This window comes from Branchiostoma floridae, chromosome 5 (genome assembly GCF_000003815.2).
Source record: "Branchiostoma floridae strain S238N-H82 chromosome 5, Bfl_VNyyK, whole genome shotgun sequence".
NCBI classification, from domain to species: Eukaryota; Metazoa; Chordata; class Leptocardii; order Amphioxiformes; family Branchiostomatidae; genus Branchiostoma; species Branchiostoma floridae.
In genome coordinates, this window is record NC_049983.1 from 418,484 (window position 1) to 437,405 (window position 18,922).

The 18,922-nt window shown below is 43.6% G+C and overlaps 1 protein-coding gene across 2 annotated transcripts in view; it reads left to right on the forward strand.

Moving 5' to 3' along the window:
- The window catches only part of LOC118416813 (serine/threonine-protein kinase STK11-like), a 25,789-nt gene extending 7,850 nt beyond the window's left edge, over nt 1-17,939 (forward strand). For both annotated transcript variants that reach the window (XM_035822073.1, XM_035822074.1), the window contains exons 3-8: nt 5,942-6,106; nt 8,360-8,446; nt 8,578-8,682; nt 9,182-9,297; nt 9,964-10,109; nt 17,747-17,939. In XM_035822073.1, the coding sequence (XP_035677966.1) occupies nt 5,942-6,106; nt 8,360-8,446; nt 8,578-8,682; nt 9,182-9,297; nt 9,964-10,109; nt 17,747-17,928 (801 nt within the window). In that variant the 3' untranslated portion in view covers nt 17,929-17,939. The remainder of the gene's footprint in view (nt 1-5,941; nt 6,107-8,359; nt 8,447-8,577; nt 8,683-9,181; nt 9,298-9,963; nt 10,110-17,746) is intronic.
- Nucleotides 17,940-18,922: the final 983 nt, after the last annotated feature.

Sequence of the window (18,922 nt, forward strand, 5' to 3'; positions counted from 1 at the left end):
GGGTAGGGTGATGACTTAATGACGCGATTCGAAGTCAAGGTTGAAGTCCCGGTCCAGCACACTTGGTATGGTTGGAAAGGTCGCTTAGCAAGGAATAGAAAGATGCAACCCGCAAAATGTTCGGATACTTCCTTCTCGAGATATTCTTGAGTATACGGGCTCTGTTTAGGCACAACCGGTAGCTCCTTTTCTTGAAGCATTGCCTGTCACGGCACCGGGTAGGGTGATGACTTAATGACGCGATTCCAAGTCAGGGTTGAAGTTCCGGCCTGGCACACTTGGTATGGTTGGAAAGGTCTCTTAGCGAGGAATAGATAGATGAAACCCGCATAATGTTGGATACTTCCTTCTCGAGATATTCTTGAATATACGGGCTCTGTTTAGGCCCAACCGGTAGCTCCTTTTCTTGAAGCATTGCCTGTCACGGCAGCGGGTAGGGTGATGACTTAATGACGCGATTCCAAGTCAGGGTTGAAGTTCCGGCCTGGCACAGTTGGTATGGTTGGAAAGATCGCTTAGCAAGGAATAGAAAGATGCAAACCGCAAAATGTTCGGATACTTCCTTCTCGAGATATTCTTGAGTATACGGGCTCTGTTTTGGCCCAACCGCTAGCTCCTTTTCTTGAAGCATTGCCTGCCATGGCAGCGGGTAGGGTGATGACTTAATGACGAAATTCCAAGTTAGGGTTGAAGTTCCGGCCTGGGCACACTTGGTATGGTGGAAAGGGTCGCTTAGCAAGGAATAGAAAGATGCAAACCGCAAAATGTTCGGATACTTCCCTCTCGAGATATTCTGAAGTATACGGGCTCTGTTTAGGCGCAACCGGTAGCTCCTTTTCTTGAAGCATTGCCTGTCACGGCAGCGGGTAGGGTGATGACTTAATGACGCGATTCCAAGTTAGGGTTCAAGTTCCGGCCTGGCACACTTGGTATGGTTGGAAAGGTCGCTTAGCAAGGAATAGAAAGATGCAAACCGCAAAATGTTCGGATACTTCCTTGTCGAGATATTCTTGAATATACGATCTCTGTTTTGGCACAACCGCTAGCTCCTTTTCTTGAAGCACCGCCTGTCACGGCACCGGGTAGGGTGATGACTTAATGATGCGATTCCAAGTCAGGGTTCAAGTATCGGCCTTGCAAACTTGGTATGGTTGGAAAGATCGCTTAGCAAGGAATAGAAAGATGCAAACCGCAAAATGTTCGGATACTTCCTTCTCGAGATATTCTTGAGTATACGGGCTCTGTTTTGGCGCAACCGCTAGCTCCTTTTCTTGAAGCATTGCCTGTCACGGCACCGGGTAGGGTGATGACTTAATGACGCGATTCCAAGTTAGGGTTCAAGTTCCGGCCTGGCACACTTGGTATGGTTGGAAAGGTCGCTTAGCAAGGAATAGAAAGATGCAAACCGCAAAATGTTCGGATACTTCCTTCTCGAGATATTCTTGAGTATACGGGCTCTGTTTTGGCACAACTGCTAGCTCCTTTTTTTGAAGCATTGCCTGTCACGGCACCGGGTAGTATGATGACTTAATGACGCGATTCCAAGTTAGGGTTCAAGTTCCAGCCTGGCACACTTGGTATGGTTGGAAAGGTCGCTTAGCAAGGAATAGAAAGATGCAAACCGCAAAATGTTCGGATACTTCCCTCTCGAGATATTCTTGAGATTACGGGCTCTGTTTAGGCACAACCGCTAGCTCCTTTTCTTGAAGCATTGCCTGTCACGGCAGCGGGTAGGGTGATGACTTAATGACGCGATTCCAAGTCAGGTTTCAAGTTCCGGCCTGGCACACTTCGTATGGTTGGAAAGATCGCTTAGCAAGGAATAGAAAGATGCAAACCGCAAAATGTTCGGATACTTCCTTCTCGAGATATTATTGAGTATACGGGCTCTGTTCAGGTGCAACCGCTAGCTCCTTTTTTCGAACCAACGCCTGTCACCGCAGCGGGTAGGGTGATGACTTAATGACGCGATTCCAAGTCAGGGTTCACGTATCCGGCATAGCAAACTTGGTATGGTTGGAAAGATCCCTTAGCAAGGAATAGAAAGATGCAAACCGCAAAATGTTCGGATACTTCCTTCTCGAGATATTCTTGAGTATACGGGCTCTGTTTTGGCCCAACCGCTAGCTCCTTTTCTAGAAGCATTGCCTGCCATGGCAGCGGGTAGGGTGATGACTTAATGACGAAATTCCAAGTTAGGGTTGAAGTTCCGGCCTGGCACACTTGGTATGGTTGGAAAGGTCGCTTAGCAAGGAATAGAAAGATGCAAACCGCAAAATGTTCGGATACTTCCTTCTCGAGATATTCTTGAGTAACGGCTCTGTTTAGGCACAACTGCTAGCTCCTTTTCTTGAAGCATTGCCTGTCACGGCACCGGGTAGGGTGATGACTTAATGACGCTATTCCAAGTCAGGGTTCACGTTCCGGCATGGCAAACTTGGTATGGTTGGAAAGGTCCCTTAGCAAGGAATAGAAAGATGCAAACCGCAAAATGTTCGGATACTTCCTTCTCGAGATATTCTTGAGTATACGGGGTCTTTTTAGGTGCAACCGCTAGCTCCTTTTCTTGAAGCTTTGCCTGTCACGGCACCGGGTAGGGTGATGACTTAATGACGCGATTCCAAGTCAGGATTCAAGTTCCGTCCTGGCACACTTGGTATGGTTGGAAAGGTCGCTTAGCAAGGAATAGAAAGATGCAAACCGCAAAATGTTCGGATACTTCCTTCTCGAGATATTCTTGAGTATACGGGCTCTGTTTTGGCACAACTGCTAGCTCCTTTTTTTGAAGCATTGCCTGTCACGGCACCGGGTAGTATGATGACTTAATGACGCGATTCCAAGTTAGGGTTCAAGTTCCAGCCTGGCACACTTGGTATGGTTGGAAAGGTCGCTTAGCAAGGAATAGAAAGATGCAAACCGCAAAATGTTCGGATACTTCCCTCTCGAGATATTCTTGAGATTACGGGCTCTGTTTAGGCACAACCGCTAGCTCCTTTTCTTGAAGCATTGCCTGTCACGGCAGCGGGTAGGGTGATGACTTAATGACGCGATTCCAAGTCAGGTTTCAAGTTCCGGCCTGGCACACTTCGTATGGTTGGAAAGATCGCTTAGCAAGGAATAGAAAGATGCAAACCGCAAAATGTTCGGATACTTCCTTCTCGAGATATTATTGAGTATACGGGCTCTGTTCAGGTGCAACCGCTAGCTCCTTTTTTCGAACCAACGCCTGGACCGCAGCGGGTAGGGTGATGACTTAATGACGCGATTCCCAGTCAGGGTTCACGTTCCGGCCAGGCACACTTGGTATGGTTGGAAAGGTCGCTTACCAAGGAATAGAAAGATGCAACCGCAAATGTTCGGATACTTCCTTCTCGAGATATTCTTGAGTAACGGCTCTGTTTAGGCACAACTGCTAGCTCCTTTTCTTGAAGCATTGCCTGTCACGGCACCGGGTAGGGTGATGACTTAATGACGCTATTCCAAGTCAGGGTTCACGTTCCGGCATGGCAAACTTGGTATGGTTGGAAAGGTCCCTTAGCAAGGAATAGAAAGATGCAAACCGCAAAATGTTCGGATACTTCCTTCTCGAGATATTCTTGAGTATACGGGCTCTGTTTAGGCGCAACCGCTAGCTCCTTTTCTTGAAGCATTGCCTGTCACGGCACCGGGTAGAGTGATGACTTAATGATGCGATTCCAACTTAGGGTTCAAGTTCCGGCCTGGCACACTTGGTATGGTTGGAAAGGTCGCTTAGCAAGGAATAGAAAGATGCAAACCGCAAAATGTTCGGATACTTCCTTCTCGAGATATTCTTGAGTATACGGGCTCTGTTTAGGCGCAACCGCTAGCTCCTTTTCTTGAAGCATTGCCTGTGACGGCACCGGGTAGGGTGATGACTTAATGATGCGATTCCAACTTAGGGTTCAAGTTCCGGCCTGGCACACTTGGTATGGTTGGAAAGGTCGCTTAGCAAGGAATAGAAAGATGCAAACCGCAAAATGTTCGGAAACTTCCTTCTCGAGATATTCTTGAGTATACGGGCTCTGTTTAGGCACAACCGGTAGCTCCTTTTCTTGAAGCATTGCCTGTCACGGCACCGGGTAGGGTGATGACTTAATGACGCGATTCCAAGTCAGGGTTGAAGTTCCGGCCTGGCACACTTGGTATGGTTGGAAAGGTCTCTTAGCAAGGAATAGAAAGATGCAATCCGCAAATGTTCGGATACTTCCCTCTCGAGATATTCTTGAGTATACGGGCTCTGTTTAGGTGCAACCGCTAGCTCATTTTCTTGAAGCATTGCCTGTCACGGCACCGGGTAGGGTGATGACTTAATGACGCGATTCCAAGTTAGGATTCAAGTTCCGGCCTGGCACACTTGGTATGGTTGGAAAGGTCGCTTAGCAAGGAATAGAAAGATGCTAACCGCAAAATGTTCGGATACTTCCCTCTCGAGATATTCTTGAGTATACGGGCTCTGTTTAGGCACAACTGCTAGCTCCTTTTCTTGAAGCATTGCCTGTCACGGCACCGGATAGGGTGATGACTTAATGACGCGATTCCAAGTTAGGGTTCACGTTCCGGCCTGGCACACTTGGTATGGTTGGAAAGGTCGCTTAGCAAGGAATAGAAAGATGCAAATCGCAAAATGTTCGGATACTTCCTTCTCGAGATATTCTTGAGTATACGGGCTCTGTTTAGGTGCAACCGCTAGCTCCTTTTTTCAAACCACCGCCTGTCACGGCACCGGGTAGGGTGATGACTTAATGACGCGATTCCAAGTCAGGATTCAAGTTCCGTCCTGGCACACTTGGTATGGTTGGAAAGGTCACTTAGCAAGGAATAGAAAGATGCAAACCGCAAAATGTTCGGATACTTCCTTCTCGAGATATTCTTGAGTATACGGGCTCTGTTAATGTGCAACCGCTAGCTCCTTTTTTCGAACCACCACCTGTCACGGCACCGGGTAGGTTGATGACTTAATGACGCGATTCCAAGTCAGGGTTCAAGTTCCGACCTGGGACACTTGGTATGGTTGGAAAGGTCGCTTAGCAAGGAATAGAAAGATTCAAACCGCAAAATGTTCAGATACATCCTTCTCGAGATATTCTCGAGTATACGGGCCCTGTTTAGGCGCAACCGCTAGCTCCTTTTCTTGAAGCATTGCCTGTCACGTCACCGGGTAGGGTGATGACTTAATGATGCGATTCCAACTTAGGGTTCAAGTTCCGTCCTGGCACACTTGGTATGGTTGGAAAGTTCGCTTAGCAAGGAATAGAAAGATGCAAATCGCAAAATGTTCGGATACTTCCTTCTCGAGATATTCTTGAGTATACGGGCTCTGTTTAGGCGCAACCGCTAGCTCCTTTTTTTGAACCACCGCCTTTCACGGCACCGCGTAGGGTGATGACTTAATGACGCGATTCGAAGTCAGGGTTCAAGTTCCGGCCTGGCACACTTGGTATGGTTGGAATGGTCGCTTAGCAAGGAATAGAAAGATGCTAACTGCAAAATGTTCGGATACTTCCTTCTCGAGATATTCTTGAGTATACGGGCTCTGTTTTGGCACAACCGCTAGCTCATTTTCTTGAAGCATTGTCTGTCACGGCACCGGTAGTATGATGACTTAATGACGCGATTCCACAGTTGGGCTAGCTACCGCTTTTTCAGCTACAGATGTCATATGTTTGAGTATCCTGTTATAAAATACAGTGGATTTATAAACTGTCCTCATTAACTATGCAAATTAGCCTCTGATTTGCATGATTGTATTTAATTATGTACGGCTTCTCCGAAACTATCTTAATACCGAATATCATGACGATCCGTCAACAATAGCTTCGATAGGCCTTTCGATAACAGCGTTCGCCTCGCTCACTCGTTGGGTTTATTCGGAGTTTATCATCCACCCCTAAAATTTGTTGTGTATGATCTGCTTCTATAGGTCCTGTACATGGAAAGTAACGCGTTGATACTAAAGGGAACATGGAAAGGGAGGGAAGCAGCTTTCAAAGTCTCGCGAGACAACGAGAACGCGTGGAACGAGATCGCCGCGCTCACGGCGATGGAGGGAGACAACCACTGCGTGGAGGCACTCAGCTGGTACACGGTAGGACTATTCAAATTTAAACGTCACTGCCCTCCTTATATGGTGTTTTCACTCACGTGACAAATTTTATCGTCAGCTATGTTGGTCGGATGAAGACACATGTATGTTTATCAAGGGCATCCTCACTGGACCGTTACACATTAGCTGCGCTGCGTTCTGAATGCATGCTACTCTTGACTTTGACTTTATGTTTGAACTAGAGTTCGGGGACCTCATACCTCCATGAAATATTCATTGCTTTTTTGTGGATGGTATGTATGTTTATAGTCCGTTGTATTTGAGAGTAATGGTTATATAATATAAATGTTATGGGAAAGTAGTGGTGTATTTATTTAATGACACAGAGGATGTCCATCTGATTAGTAATTATCAAAATGTGACACTTAATTGTGTAATGTGCGTTTAAGAGGTCGACGGCACATGGTAGCGTGGTGTTCCTTAAGCTTGATGTTTAGCATTTAAAATGTCTAAGGTTGTCAGCATTATTGAGGTTCGACTATGTGCCTCAGAGCTGTGTGGTGGGAGGAAGTTGGGAAACTCAGAAAGAAGAAGGGATGTGGCCAACTTTAGTCAGATGGTGATTTGATTTTCCACCAATATTTCATAACATCAGCTGTTCACACGGTACAAAAACGAGATGCACACTTTCCTCTGACAGCCCTACACCAACTGTAAGATGAATACTTGGCGCCAACCCCGTCTGCTAAAAAACTGTCCCTTATCGTAACAACTGTCCCTTATCGTAACAAAATCAGAACATCTGTATCGCCCATAAAACTTCTGACACCCAACCCAGATAAGAGGACCTAATGGCATTTTAATCACCATGTCACTCAAATCAGCAGTACAGTATGTGAGACATCCATACCTGTTAAGCATTATCGTTAAATGTACCTCAACTTCTTACAATTATACTTACGCTTCACATCTCCATGATATCCTAAGCAGACATAAATAAAACTAATTATCATATTAAAAAAACTTGGGGTTCCCCAAACAGCTGTCACCTCACCATCTGCTTGGAGCTAAGCCATTAACAAACACATAAAGCACGATGCCTGTACCAATATATCTTAAATATAGGGGTGATTTCTGATATTATTACATCAATTAGAACGACAGATACGGCTCCCAAAATCTCATCGATTCGAGCTTTTATCACACCCCACCAACACAACAAGTATGAAACCAATCCATCCAGCCGTTCTTGAGTAATCTCGTACACAGACAGAGACACAAACACTTAAAGCACGATGCCTGTTCCAATATATCGCAGATATAGGGGGGATTTCTGATATTATTATATCGATTATAACGACAGATACGGCGCCCAAAATCACATCGATTCGAGCTTTCATCACAGCTCACCAACACAACAAGTATGAAACCAATCCATCCAGCCGTTCTTGAGTAATCTTGTACACAGACAGAGACACATAACAGAAAATATAACCTCCATGACATTTCATGGAGGTAACTACTGTGCCAACTGTTACAAATATTTCAAACAGTCATAAGCAGACATAAATAAAACTACTGGGGGTTCCCCAAACAGCTGTCACCTCACTATCTGCTTGCAGCTAAGCCCATTAACAAACACATACAGCACGATGCCTGTACCAATATATCTCAAATATAGTGGTGATTTCTGATATTATTACATCAATTAGAACGACAGATACAGCTCCCAAGATCTCATCCATTCGAGCTTTCATCACACCCCACCAACACAACAAGTATGAAACCAATCCATCCAGCCGTTCTTGAGTAATCATCTACAGAGACAGAGACACATAACAGAAAATATAACCTCCATTCCATGACATTTCATGGAGGTAAATATCATGCAAAACGTTCAAGTGCGACTTAAAAGACAACACGGCACATAAAGCGTGAAGCGATTTCTTTTCATGAATGAAATTTGTTGAGCGCTCTGTGTCAAATCGCTCGGCCGCAGCGACGCCGCCAAAAGCATACCAGCTTCAGTGGACTCTCACTGCACTTAGGACACCGGTGCGGCACTGCGGGGTTCGTTCACTGCGGCACTGTTTTGTTATTTTCGCGTTTTTTTTAATAACATAGATATTGCGTAATACGTAAAAGTATGTCTTAGAAGAAAACAAAATACACGAAACGGAATAAAATTCTTTCTTTATCGCTGAAATTCGATGAGTCATCTACGAACCCCGCAGTGCCGCATCGGTGCCCCAAGTGCATTGAGAGTCCACCTTTAACATCATCTTAACTTGTTAGATTCCAGCCGAGTCACCCCAAAGGCGGCCGGACCACGTGACTGTGTTGGTGGAACCATATATCCCTCCTCCAGAGAAGAGAGTTCAGGTAAGGAAACCAAAAGTGTTGACCATCAGCTTGAATAGTTATCGGCAACAGGAAGACAAGTTTTTATGTCTGCTCTTTTCATCTGTATATGATATTCAAGTATTTTTGATGATATGGTGTTCTTTTCTCAGGTGACGACATGGGGAAATGACGGAGTAGGAGAGGTCCACACTATCCCCACCATGTCCAACTCAGGAGAACTCCGGGACTACATGGAACAGCTTCTAGAGGCAATCGTACGTATCGTGTAGCAATAAAATATAGTCACTTCTGTGCCTTTTCTTCGTAGTTTTCCCTTAGCTAACTCTGAACAGAAAATCTTTTGACCACAACCTTTTTTAAGAGGATGGTTATAAAATAGTTTGATCACGATGTTGGACCTCTACAACAGTTGAACCTATCGCTTGTTCACGTTTATAAATTCGCGGGGTAATCTATATCCGTTGTTTTTAAAATCAAGGTATTTAAAGATATGGTATACGGACGGTTGTTTCAAGTGGTGATTTTGAAAACATTGAAATTTGAAACCCGTATATTCTATCTATTTAATCTCAAAACAAAAGGCAGTCCCTTCAACTTTATTTCTAAAAGAACCCAAAAGAATGCGTGTCACTGTCACATTCAGTTTCGCAGAGACAAACCCGAACGACAACAAGTTGGCAATAAATAGCAGTGACAGCAAGTATATGTGACGTGCTGTATGTCAATCAATGACACGTTTTTAACGCCCTCTAGCGACATATCCACAAGCGTAGCTGGGTGCACCTGGACATCAAGCCGTCCAACATTCTGGTAGAAGAGACGCCTAGCGGCAGAGGTCTGACTCTCATCGACTTCGACGTCGCCCTCAAGTTAGTGAACTATAATCATAGTTTCTCCTATTTACTCGTGTACCTAGTTATATGCATGATATTTTAACGTTGTGTTTCCTATTTCCTTTATACCAATGTACGAAGCTCACATCGACATACCACAAACGAACTAGTGAAGATATTTAGTGTACATGCTTGCTAACCGAGCTAACAGGTCATCAAAAAAAAAAAAAGACAAAACGTACATGTATATGCTGTGGTAAAGGAACAGTGGTCTAACATATAACATGGTTCGGCTTATTCTCCCTTTTCGGTAACGGTGAAAATGTAGGATTGTCACAAATTCGGTTCATCAAAACGCATGATGAACATGTGCTGCTCATATGTCTAAATTGAGGGAATCTGCTACCTCGGTCTTCATTGGAAAGAGCGACCCAACACATGACTTGCGACCACGTGACGTCAGTAATGGGTCAAAAGCGACAGAATTTATTTATTTTTATTTATTTATTTGGATTCTCCACACTGGAGGGTATGGCGGAACAGGTGTCAAAAGACACCTTTTCGAAGCCGCCATACCTTAGGGCGAAGCCGCCATACCTTAGAATATCAGAATACTTCCCCTTATCACATAACAGCCAAGTTCTAGCCCATTTAAGACATTTTATTGAAAACAAATCTGAATAACTGTCCTTTGCCCTGCAGGTTAGACCAGGCTCTCCGTGCGGGGATCCAGTACGGGACTCCGTTCTTCCAGCCGCCGGAGGTCCGGACGGGCGACCAGGCACGTCTGTCCGCCAAGGCCGACATCTACTCCGCCGGGGTCACCTTCGCTCTCGTAGCCAGCTGTGGTAAGCTTGGTACCTTCGCTAGAAGGTTATATTTTCGCTCTTTGTGTTTGTATCTGTGTGTGTGTGCGTGTATGTGTCTCTCTGTGTGTAATTGACTACAGACGAACATGCATACAATCGGAAACTTTATTTCCAAACTTTTTTATTTTCCGCATATATCTGAAACCGATGTACATTCTTGTACTGAAATGAATTTCTAAATCAAGAGTAAAAGCTCATAGGAACAGATTCATTTAAATTTCTATGTCTTGTTCTGATGTACAATTGTCAAAAATTGTATATGAAACCGATAAGCGACCATCAACTACCAAACAAGAGGTCTAAAACCAACAGCTGCAGGAAGAATGTTTGCTATTTTTTTCTTCTGATAATGTAATACAATCGTCAAAAGTGGTTAAAGTATAAAACCGTTATACGGCCAGCAACAATTCAACAATTGTTCATTAACTACCAAGAAAACATTTGCGAACATTTTTTTTGTTCTGACAAACAGTTGTCCCAAATGTCTTTCACGCAAATTGACAAACGTTTACTTGCCCTTTCTCGTTAATATTTACAAAGGAACCTAAAACGGTTGCTTATTTAAAGTTGCAAAATTCTAAATTGGCAGCTCAAATACGAATGTTATTTGGTAAGCAAAAACAATCATTGCAGGAGCTGATGGTCTCAGCCGACACTGCACTGTGTGTCCTCTGTCTGAGCGTTCTCTGTTGCCGACACCTTGTGACTCTCCATCATTCCTATACAAGAACAAATAGTAATACATAAGAGCAAGTTAGATTAGCTTCACCTAAACTGGCAGAACTGAAATATATACCATTTTTCTCTAATACAATAAAATGCTGTCTCGTCCGGCTTACTTGATAGTGAACGTTGAACGTACAAAGTTGTTGCTTTTTTGTTTAATTCGTAGTTAAGCTCATTTCATTTCCCGGAATAGAATACTGTATAACGTTAACTATTATATAACAAGTAGTTGTTATCGCTAATGGATGTCGTGGAGCGCCTACGACCACTGCGACTACGAGCCGTGATTGATTGATTGATTGATTGAGTGATTGAGTGAGTGAGTGAGTGATTGAGTGAGTGAGTGAGTGAAATGTCTCTGGCCATGTTCCCTTCGCCAGAAATGTCAGTATATCATACATAATCTACATAATCATATCTATATTCTACCAATTACGTTTGTTAAAATCTATGACGTCACACCTTTTGACCTGTCATCGCCCTGGTCCTGATCCAAGTCCACAACTTCACATCTGTCATTCTTGTCAGTGACTTCATTCACTATGTTGACCCAGGATTCCTTGGGCGAGTTCTTTGTGACCGGGATAGACTTTGGGTCGGCTGTGTCGTCAGTCATACCTGAGTCATGGACAGAGAATCTATTTTGTTTTGTTTCATTCAGGCCTATGGCTGAAATGATCCTTAGGCTTTCAATTTAACGCGGAACCATGAAAAAAAAAGATGGTGTGTTACACCGAAGGGCGATTATACAGATAGAGGCACAAAAGCTAATTCACCCATAAAGTTAACGCTGTTTTAAAAGAGACTGGGAATTTAGGAATACCAAGTCGACGAAAGGTGGTTCCAAACTGTAAAATTCTTGCAATTTGAAACCACTGTCCGTCGACCTGATATCCTTAAAAGACATCGTTTTTAGATACAACAGATACAATTTTGGTTACCCTGCGCATAAAGTTTAGCTGGCGTTAGAAAAACTCAATATCTTCTATTCAAAATCTCACCTGGTAGAGACGGTTTTGAGTTCGGGTTCTGGGAGATGTTAGAAGACTTTCTGAGCTCAGCAGCATTCACTGGCTTCTTTACTCTCTGCGCGTAGCTTGTCTTCACGAAGAGGTGAGCTTCCCTGGTGAGGAAAGAATATATGCCAGTTGGCTCGACATGTGAGCGATTTATTAAAAAAAGAACTAGCAAAAACTAATGAAGTGCATTCCAAATTGAAGAGATCGTATAGTAATTGGAAATTGATCATTGTATTTACAAATTTATACCTGAAGGCTTATTGCAAGGGAACACACAGATATGATAGCGTAAATATTGACAAATGCCTATTTATGATTTCCTTTGTGAGAATGCAGAAGAAATTGTTCACGGACGGAGTCGCGCGTGTACGTCTCTTGAACGTTTGTCACCAATATAGAACTTCGTCGTCATATCACTAACCATTCATTCCGAACGTTTCATAACTTTTTTTGGGAGGGGGCGCTTGAAAGAAGCACTAACAGTGATGGCGCGTGCTATTCGTGCTAATACACGTAAAAAGGTAGTGACCGTGACGGAGACAATTGTTTCTGATGTTCTAGAACGTCGGTCCCTATGTATTCCTCTACCGAACGTACTTTCAAAATCCTCGTACAGATACTACTATATAATGTACTGCAAATGTTTAACTTAAAGACAAAGCAACAGCTACATCAGTTTCATGCTAGCTGTAACATTTTGTAAAATAATCGGACGACGAGTGAAATTCTTACATCTAGAGTGAAAGTCAGCGTTGCAAGAGAAATACAGTCTCAGTGTTGTACCAATTGTTTTGGGGGCTTTTTGGGAAAGACACGACTTCTTGAAAAACTCACCTATTTCTTTTGACATTTGTGGACAGTTCCGGTCCCACCACGCCAGTCTTGGACAGTTTGTACTTCTGGTACCGAAATCCTATCAGGATCTTGTCTTCCGTGAAGAACGACCCCTGGCGATCGTCCACCGTCACTTCAACTTTCAGACTGCTGGCATAAAACGCCTCCGTAACGATGTATACAGCCTTTGCTTTCCTCAAGTCGTCGTTGCTGTTGATTTGAAGACGCAGTTCCCCCTTCTTGAAAGTCAGGTTGACTACCTCCTTCTTAACGCTCCCCACCTTGACGTAGAATCTCTTCCTCTCGCCGTCATGTTCGTTTCCGATTGTGTGGGTAAATCCCGAGGGGGGAGCCTTCCAGTTGTTGTCGGCCTTGGGGGTGAGGATGGCCCGCAGGTTAGCCGGCGCGCTCACGGTCATCCCCTCGATGGTACCGATGGCCCGGAGAGTCGTGTGGCGGTGGGCGGCTTTAGCAGTCAGCGACTGGTGGTCTTTCACGAGGATCGTACCAAGATCGAAGCACGCCGAGTCTTCGGGACAGGACACCGGGACGACATCCGAGCCCAGCAGCCGCCTGATGACCATCTCTCCCGCCAGCTTCCAGCCAAGGTTCGGGTCGGCACCGATCAGCTTCTTGCACACCTTCTTGGGCATCTCCTTACGAGAACTGGCCCACGACTTCTTGTCGGATTTCGTCATGTTTGCTTTCACGAAACAGTTTTACAGAATTTTCTCAGTCACAGATCACGTCTGTACGCAAGCCGTACTAAGAACACAGTGATACTTACACGGTCGCTATGTTCTAGAACAATGACGTCGGAATTGCGTCAGAACAATTAGAAGAATAAGGACTTTGTTGACACAACAAAAATACAGTCTGAGAAGGTCTTCTAGAACAATTGATACACGAAGGACAATTGATCTATATACAAATTATGAAGTATATGGCGTTTCAGTACCATTTCCAATATTTAAGGAAGAAATACAGTAGCTTCCAAACATTATTTGCAACAAAATGCTATTTGAAAAGAGGAGATAGTATAAGTTATGCTTTTAACTTGAAGAGACTTCTTTCCATATACGAAGGTATGTGGTCGTTGAGTACTAGTTATATGTAACATCCGTTCACCTTTATTCGTCGAAGTTACCTTTATCCGTCACTTTAAAAAACATGTACAACGAGAGATAGAATAATGCAACATAAATTATTGCTTCAGTTATGCACACATTAGATACTAAGGTTTTCAAAAAAGTATCGCGAAGGACTCAATATCCATGCATGCGAAGAAGACGAGATCAGTTGCCTATCGTCCTCTCTCATGACAGCCGAACTACGTCGTGGGAAGGGGACCTCGCATCCTTATCAACAGGAATAGTAAACAAATACTAAACGTACCTTTGGTTTTACCTAATGATGAACAAGAGAGGATGATAAAGTTTATTTTCCTAACCTGAATCATTTGTGAAGATGTGATTTATTTAAAAAAAAACGACATGTTCGTGCGACAATTTCTCGCCCTTCGACGAAAATGGAACGCCGCCATCTTTGTTACCCAGAAGGCTTTGGGTAGCGCTTGACTCTGGAACTTCAGACGACAAAGGTGAAGTGTTATCTCTAAAGGACCCGTGTTTCCGTCCCTGGACGGAAAATTACTTGTTGGGACGGAAAATAATTCACCCACTCTGTCCCAAAATGTCTTCATTCATGACATGAAAATACATTTTCGTAAGCTTAAAATGGCAGAAATGGGTCCCTTTTTATATACAGGCCGCTCGCGCGGTGGACGGAGAACGCATCACGCCCAATTTGTTTCCGTTTTGTAAAAGCCTGAGATGTGTGTGTACTTGTGTATGAACAAGCATGACAAGAAAACTTCGGTAATTTTATTCAGTGTTTTATTTTGCAGTGCCTATCGGAATTACCCAGCCTTGTACAATTTTAAATCAACATTGACGGGAAAATTTCGATTCATTACGAACCTGACACGAAAGTTTAGAGATTATCTTGCGGTGTCGGAGGCCTCAGTAAACCGTCACACTGGTGATCTCCATAGTTCTACGACCATCGACAGAGGAGGTTTTGCCCCCTGGTGTAAATTGTAAATAGACGACAAACACCATATTCTCACCGTCTTCGTCTACGATGTGACGAAACCACGGCCGATTCTTGCGCCATTTATCTTCAAAAGCACGTTTGTGCTTGAATTTGTGACCGAGCTCGCAGCGCACAGCTTTCCGTGATAGCAAAGTTCCGCGCCTCTTCGTGATTGACTTGGTGATACCGCTCTATCCGCGCCGCTGCTGGCTGTGATTGGTGGAAAGTTGATTAGATTTGTAGAATTATCACGCACGCCCTGTCGCATGCGCTACTTCAAAGGGCTGCCGCTGGACCTGCTACCATGGTAACGACACGTCTAGCCACATGTACATTTTCCATGCGCGTCTTGCAGTTCACAACTCCCTGCTATTACAGCTTACATACCTAATATTCGGCGGAATGTAACGCTGTGTTTCACGGGAAAATGTCGGTCATCAAACTTGTATATTTTTTGCTTATCTTCCACTAAAATTATACAGAAATAGCCCACCGATATAAAATGTAAGTAGGAGACTGGCAGCTCGCTTCAGGTTTGCCTGGCTGGTTGACTGTCGACCCCATTGACGTGAGCCTACGGACAAGTCTAGCCGTGAAAACTATTTCTTTCTGCGTAGTTCAGGTTGAGTTTTGGATTGAGATTTATCTTATATCAGAAAATAACTATTGGGAGTCTGCATTCTTACGCAGCGTTGTGAACATGATCGCTGTTGGCAATTTTCCTCCGATCTTTTGTAAATCTGTACTCTTTGCACGGTGTTGGACGACGAGCAGGAAGGTGTTCAATTTTATCGAGAAATGCACCTTTCTTGATGGACAAAACTTTAAAAGAAACAACAACACCAAGTGGCGGGGCAGTCGGACCAAAGCTTTTTGTTTCGAGATCGTGTGGTGTCGATAGCCTACTTTGAGGAATGAAATTTTGCTTCTTTTCCCAGGGGCATTCCCCTTAGTTTGGCGAGCCCCCAGCAATGTCGGGGAAATAAATAAATTTCAAGCTGGAGACAGCACTGGGTGAAAGTCCCTCTGTACTTGGGGCGGAATGGAACGTGCCGACATCGATATTTGTCCAAAAAGCTGGACGCCTATGTTTGAGCTGTCATGGTAACAAAAAGGCGGGAAAATAATGGGACCACGACATTACGGTGTTTTTAATTGTCTTTATTTGTGCATGTGTTTGCCTTATTCGCCCATTTCTTTTGCATCATTTAGCAGTATTTCATAACAATTTAGAGTGGATTATTCACCGTCAGCAAAGGAAATAACTCCCAGGCCTACTGTCCCCTTTTTCGAAAATGTAAAAGTCCAGCACGTGTAAACATGTCACTAAGACGATACCAACCATCTCAGTATGGGTAACGTTATAGCTCGTTATGACAAGTTCGTATCATCAAAATGATGAAATTTTCCAGTAATTTATGTAAAATTGAAATTTGAGATACCATTCTTTTTACTCCTGGAACAATCATCTGTAACACGAAAGTGGTAACACGTTACATGGAGGGTCGTTCTCCCCTTCCCCGTAGTGCTGTCTACTGTTGGTACCGGCCGCTGACCTGAGATATCACCTTACTGTTCACGTGATAGCCTGCAGTCCGTAATTTGCGGACTACAGTCCAAGTTATCGATAGTTTCTCGCATTTTGATAGCTGTAGCAGGCCCCAAAATGTTGATCCTGTGCTTTACAATACGTTAGGACCGTGCGATGGAACACAGGAACAGATCAGCCGCACTGGGCGATGTTTTCAGGACCATTTTTTGACTGCAGCTACCGGAAGTGCATCGGCGTGTTGACTGCGACATTTGGTACACAGATAAACTAGTGTTATTATACACTGTTAATGCCTGTCGGTTGACGAAGAAATTAAGAAATTATCGTTGTTCTGAATATCAAAATTAAGGGGAGATAGCGACACTGTTGTATAGTGACGAATAAAGGTTAATCTCTCGTAGAACATGCCCGTCTTCAGCGCGACTCGGCCGTGTATAATTGAGTCCAGTAAATCTCCGTCGGTGAGATCGGGGGAGACAGTGAAACATATTCAGCAAAAGGGACAAAGGTACTCTATAGTGTCAACATGTAACAGGAAGAAAAGTCTGCTTAGTCTTTTAAAAATTGGGATCACAATAGTGTCACTCACGAAAAGTGACGGATAAAGGTTAATGGATGTTATGTTAGGAAAATTTAATGATATGAAAGAGTGTCTAGAATAGACGCTAGAAATCCCCCCCCCCCATGATTCTTAAAGACGATTGTTAATCCATAGTATGCACCCTTATATCAAGTAAATTATTCTCATAGATCTGTAGTTATGCATCAGTAGATGCCATGCCACCTTGTACCATTGTTGCGCAATAAGCCTATCATCATTATGTTTCTTTGTTCAATTTTTGTCATTGTCTGAGTAAAAATAACTTCTAGGCGATGAACATTGCGTATAAAGTATTAAGCTGTTAGTTTGATACTCAGCGCTATACTATTGGTTTACGTTTTTAATTCATAGAAGTTTATTTGCAAGTTCGTGCCCGGGGGGTAATTGCAAGTACATGCACCTACTAGTGACAATAGACAGTCATAAGTAATATTCTAATCTAATACTAGTGTTGGCTATTTCTAAACAGGTTGGGTTTGACTTCTTTTTTGGAAGGAGAGGGAGACGAAAAGCCCCACCTTTTCTAAAACTTGTGGGTTCTGCGATTTCAAGACAAAAGTGACTTTCTGTTCGTCTGTTAATGTGGGGAAGTTGGGATAAGTCTTTGTGGCTTCACTAAACAGAGTGATTTTTTCGGTTTCGTTGAAAGAACATTTGCAAATGAAATGTGTTTCGTCTCCCACTGCTTTAGATGTACAGTATTTACGAGTGCAAATTCTTTCACACACTGGTTAAAGTTCCTGTCGTTGCCCTCTGTTGCTGCTAATTTTATCAACCTTTTATCTTCTAGCACACCCTTCCGCTGACTCCCTGGTGTTTGACGTTGACGACCCGTCCATCCTGATCAAGCGGTGTGACGACTCGCCCATACTGACCGGGAAGGGGCTGAAGTTGGTACAGGCAATGACGCACTCAGACCCGACCAGACGACCGACGGCGCTCGCCGCTCTGCAGCACTCTTACTTTAGTTAACTTTAAATTGAACTTTAAAGAACTTCTCATCAGAACATGCTCATTCGATTATATTGTTTCCCTAGAATGCATTGAGTTTCATCCGTTTTGCCAAAAAATCATGTTGTAAATTGTACAAAACGCGGTTATACTAGCTACAAAAGGAACAAATGTATTCCGCAGATTGCAAATAATGTCAAAACGGATATACTTATGTCGTCCGATGTCAAAGTGCCTTACTTGCTTTCGTTTTTGACCCAGAAAGGTGTGTTCTAAATCACTGAAAAAAAAAAACATTACTGCCTTTGTACTACTAGGACGTTAAATGGAGGTCGTATGGTGAGAGCCACACCCCATGCACGTTAAAGAACCGTGGTGTGCGCTGGAACAAACCATTCTGTCTGGAGTTGGTGATTCACTATAAATCACCTGGACGGAGGCCTGGCGAACCTTCGTGTCGTATCAGCCATACGGTGATTTACATAATTCACCACGCCCTGGAGAGGAGATAGGCGCCACCAGGGGAATAAAATGTCTATTGATACAGCATAACATGTTGTGCTGCCCCTACGGCTGATTACGGCTGAAGGCTATGGGACTACTACTACCATGACTGCTGTAAATGTATAATCACCCACTATAAAATTTGACAGTACAGAGTATGTAGTTGGCATGTCATTAGTTACGGACTAGTTAGTTATGCCAAATAGTTTAGCTACAGATGTACACGCATCTACATTTGATAAGGTTTTACGTCTTCCATTGATAGAGCGTGGCTCGTTGCCTTGTGTGACTATGAAAACCACTATGTTAAGGTTTTTAGGTCGGCTAAATTGGCATTTTGACCTTGCATTGTTTTCTCATTAAGGAATTAAGAAAGAATGGAGCCGTAACGAATATTGAAAGACGGGTATAAAAGAATTCTAAATCTGATTTTTGGGGCAATATTGATGGCGTCATCAGGTTTTATTGCCCCTAATATTACTTTTCTATGACAAAATACAGCACTTTGGTA